This window comes from Acyrthosiphon pisum, unplaced genomic scaffold, assembly GCF_005508785.2.
Source record: "Acyrthosiphon pisum isolate AL4f unplaced genomic scaffold, pea_aphid_22Mar2018_4r6ur Scaffold_851;HRSCAF=1310, whole genome shotgun sequence".
Classification (NCBI taxonomy): Eukaryota; Metazoa; Arthropoda; class Insecta; order Hemiptera; family Aphididae; genus Acyrthosiphon; species Acyrthosiphon pisum.
The window spans coordinates 821-3243 of NW_021778500.1; the positions used below are offsets into that span (position 1 = coordinate 821).

The 2423-nt window shown below is 29.1% G+C and overlaps 1 protein-coding gene across 1 annotated transcript; it reads left to right on the top strand.

Annotated features, from left to right (window-relative positions):
* The first annotated feature begins 393 nt into the window (after positions 1 to 393).
* Positions 394 to 1778, top strand: LOC115035096. The gene is made up of 2 exons (XM_029492745.1): positions 394 to 906; positions 1128 to 1778. Exons 1-2 carry the CDS (start codon positions 687 to 689, stop codon positions 1259 to 1261), a joined length of 354 nt encoding a protein of 117 aa, XP_029348605.1. The 5' UTR covers positions 394 to 686; the 3' UTR covers positions 1262 to 1778.
* Positions 1779 to 2423: the final 645 nt, after the last annotated feature.

Consider the following 2423-nt stretch of genomic DNA (forward strand, 5'->3'; position numbering starts at 1 on the left):
TTGTGGATACTGGTTATTGACTGTTATACGATATTATATGATGCTTCCCAAAAATGCTTCAAAGTGCGTAATATATGGCCGTCAATCCAAAGGTAAGTATTTTATAATTTCATAAAAAGTTACGAAACAACTAAACAAGCATTCTATATTATTATCTATTTTATATCTTTAAAATTTAAATAGGTATTATTTAAATGTTTTATTCAACATGCTTTTTAAATAGAGTTAGTTTATAGTCATTATTCTTCAGAAAATGATTCGTCATTCCATATAGTATTATTACAGAAGACTGGGTATTTCCATTTTCATTTAATTTATATGAAAAAGATAAGATAAGTTATCTTTAAAATTTGTTGATGTAAGATCTAAATTTGACATTTTGTAGGGGTTTATTGTCCAATAGAATTTATAGTTTTAAGTTAGTAATATTGTTTTATAAACATAATCATAGGCGTGCGAAGACTTAAATTTCTGGTCTAGCCTAGACAATTATAGTGCCCTAATATTTGGACAGCGCCCCTATTTTTTTTTTAACATATCCACATACATGTTTTGATGTATTAACCTATTAATGTCTATAGTACTATAAAAAGCCTATGAACATAATATACATAATACCTATTATTATATTATATAACCCAAAATAACCTAATTTCTATAATGTACATACATCAAATGTATTATTGATGTTTATTATAATAGGTATTGTTGTTCATCGATTTCCCAATCCTAGAACAGACTTTGTGAGATTAAAAAAATGGATTGATTTGGTTGGTTTGAACGAAATGGATCCAAATGATGTTTATAAAAAGAAATTTATATGCAATAATCATTTTGATGAACAGTGTTTTAGTCCTGGTACTAAGAGACTGAATGCGAGGTCTTATCCAACATTACTATTACCAGGTACCTACCTACATACAAATACAAATAATTTAAAAAACAAATAATTTGTTTGAATTTTGAAAAGTATTTTCATACAAGTTATTTGAATTATTCTTAATACTATTAAAGTAAAATACAAATGCATGCCTGTTCGTAAGTTAATGTCTAATAGATTTTTAATCGATATGAGTTTAGGTATTACATTTTCAATAATGGCTAATAATAATGTTGGTTATTTTAAGGTAGTACTAATTCAAAACCTAGTCAACCTAGTGTTAAGGCTTCAATATCCATACATCAGAGCGATGTTGTGAACCGGATGAGAGACACTGTTGATAGGCTTCGAAGTCGAACAAATAACTCTTATTCGAATTGATTATAATATAAGTTTATTAAATATAAAACATAAATCAATCAAGAATAGTTTCAAATTATTGAAACGGTACAATTTAAGACATAAATAATCAGCATGGATACCGTCAACTAGTAGCCTGCTAACTATAGAGTGATGAGCCTTTCGTTAGGGTCCCTGTTATATAGGTGCGTTAGTATAAGGAAAAAGGTACCTACACGTACATCCTTGCTACGTGTAGCCTTGCTTTTTTTATGTAACAAATATCATACTTTCCTTATACCTATTACGTTGTCTTTTAGATAATAATTACTGCTGCCCATCACGTATCGGACACATGCCGAACTGCGTGTGGCCTGTAGTATTTGCAACACCTCCCCCACAAAACGAGGGATTATGATTAATAAGACCTCTAACTATTGCTCAGAATGCTGATCTACTAGTATCATGAAATCCATCTTTTACGGGTATTATTAGTTTACAAAAATTCTTAATATTACGTTAGTACATTACATTATGTATTAAAATTTTTTTTCTTATTACATACATTTTTTTTCTTATTACATACATTTTTTCTTATTACATACATTTTTTTCTTATTTCATACATTTATTTTTTTTTTATAAATAGTAAGTTATCATATTCTTACGTCAGTATAGCCATCAACCTATTAATTACCATGTCCTTTAAGCCTAAGAACCCGTATAGTATCATACATGGCGCCTTATCGGCCATACTTCTTAGTTTTGAATAATGAATGAAACTGCACAGGTGTGCATAAATAAGGTCGATTTGATCCTCGGTAAAAGGATCCCCTAAATTGCTGTTGGTGGTGCTGATATGTCCCCTTAAACAGGACGGGTTTCGGTATTGATATGACTCTGTCGGTACCACATGGTACTCTTGGTTCATTGTAATTTTTAATTGGTCTAAGAATTGCCCCAGGAACGCTCTGTTAATTTCTATTCCACTCATTTCGGGTATATATTTTTTCTATAAAAATAAGTTATATTATACTATACATAAAAGAAATTCTTTTTTTTTTTTATAATTGTGTTACTTCCACTCTAGGCACGATTATTCTATGACTATGGTATCTACGGTTAGTATATATTTTAAATAACTTGTAAGCTATTATCAGACCTAATATTATACTTAATATAATAATTATTTTTGTATGCATACC

Excerpts from the sequence above, each read along its gene's own strand:
- LOC115035096 (XM_029492745.1), top strand. The coding sequence starts at position 687 with ATGTTTATTATAATAGGTATTGTTGTTCATCGATTTCCCAATCCTAGA. Across the intron at positions 907-1,127 it reads TCCAACATTACTATTACCAG|GTAGTACTAATTCAAAACCT; the intron begins GTACCTACCTAC and ends GGTTATTTTAAG.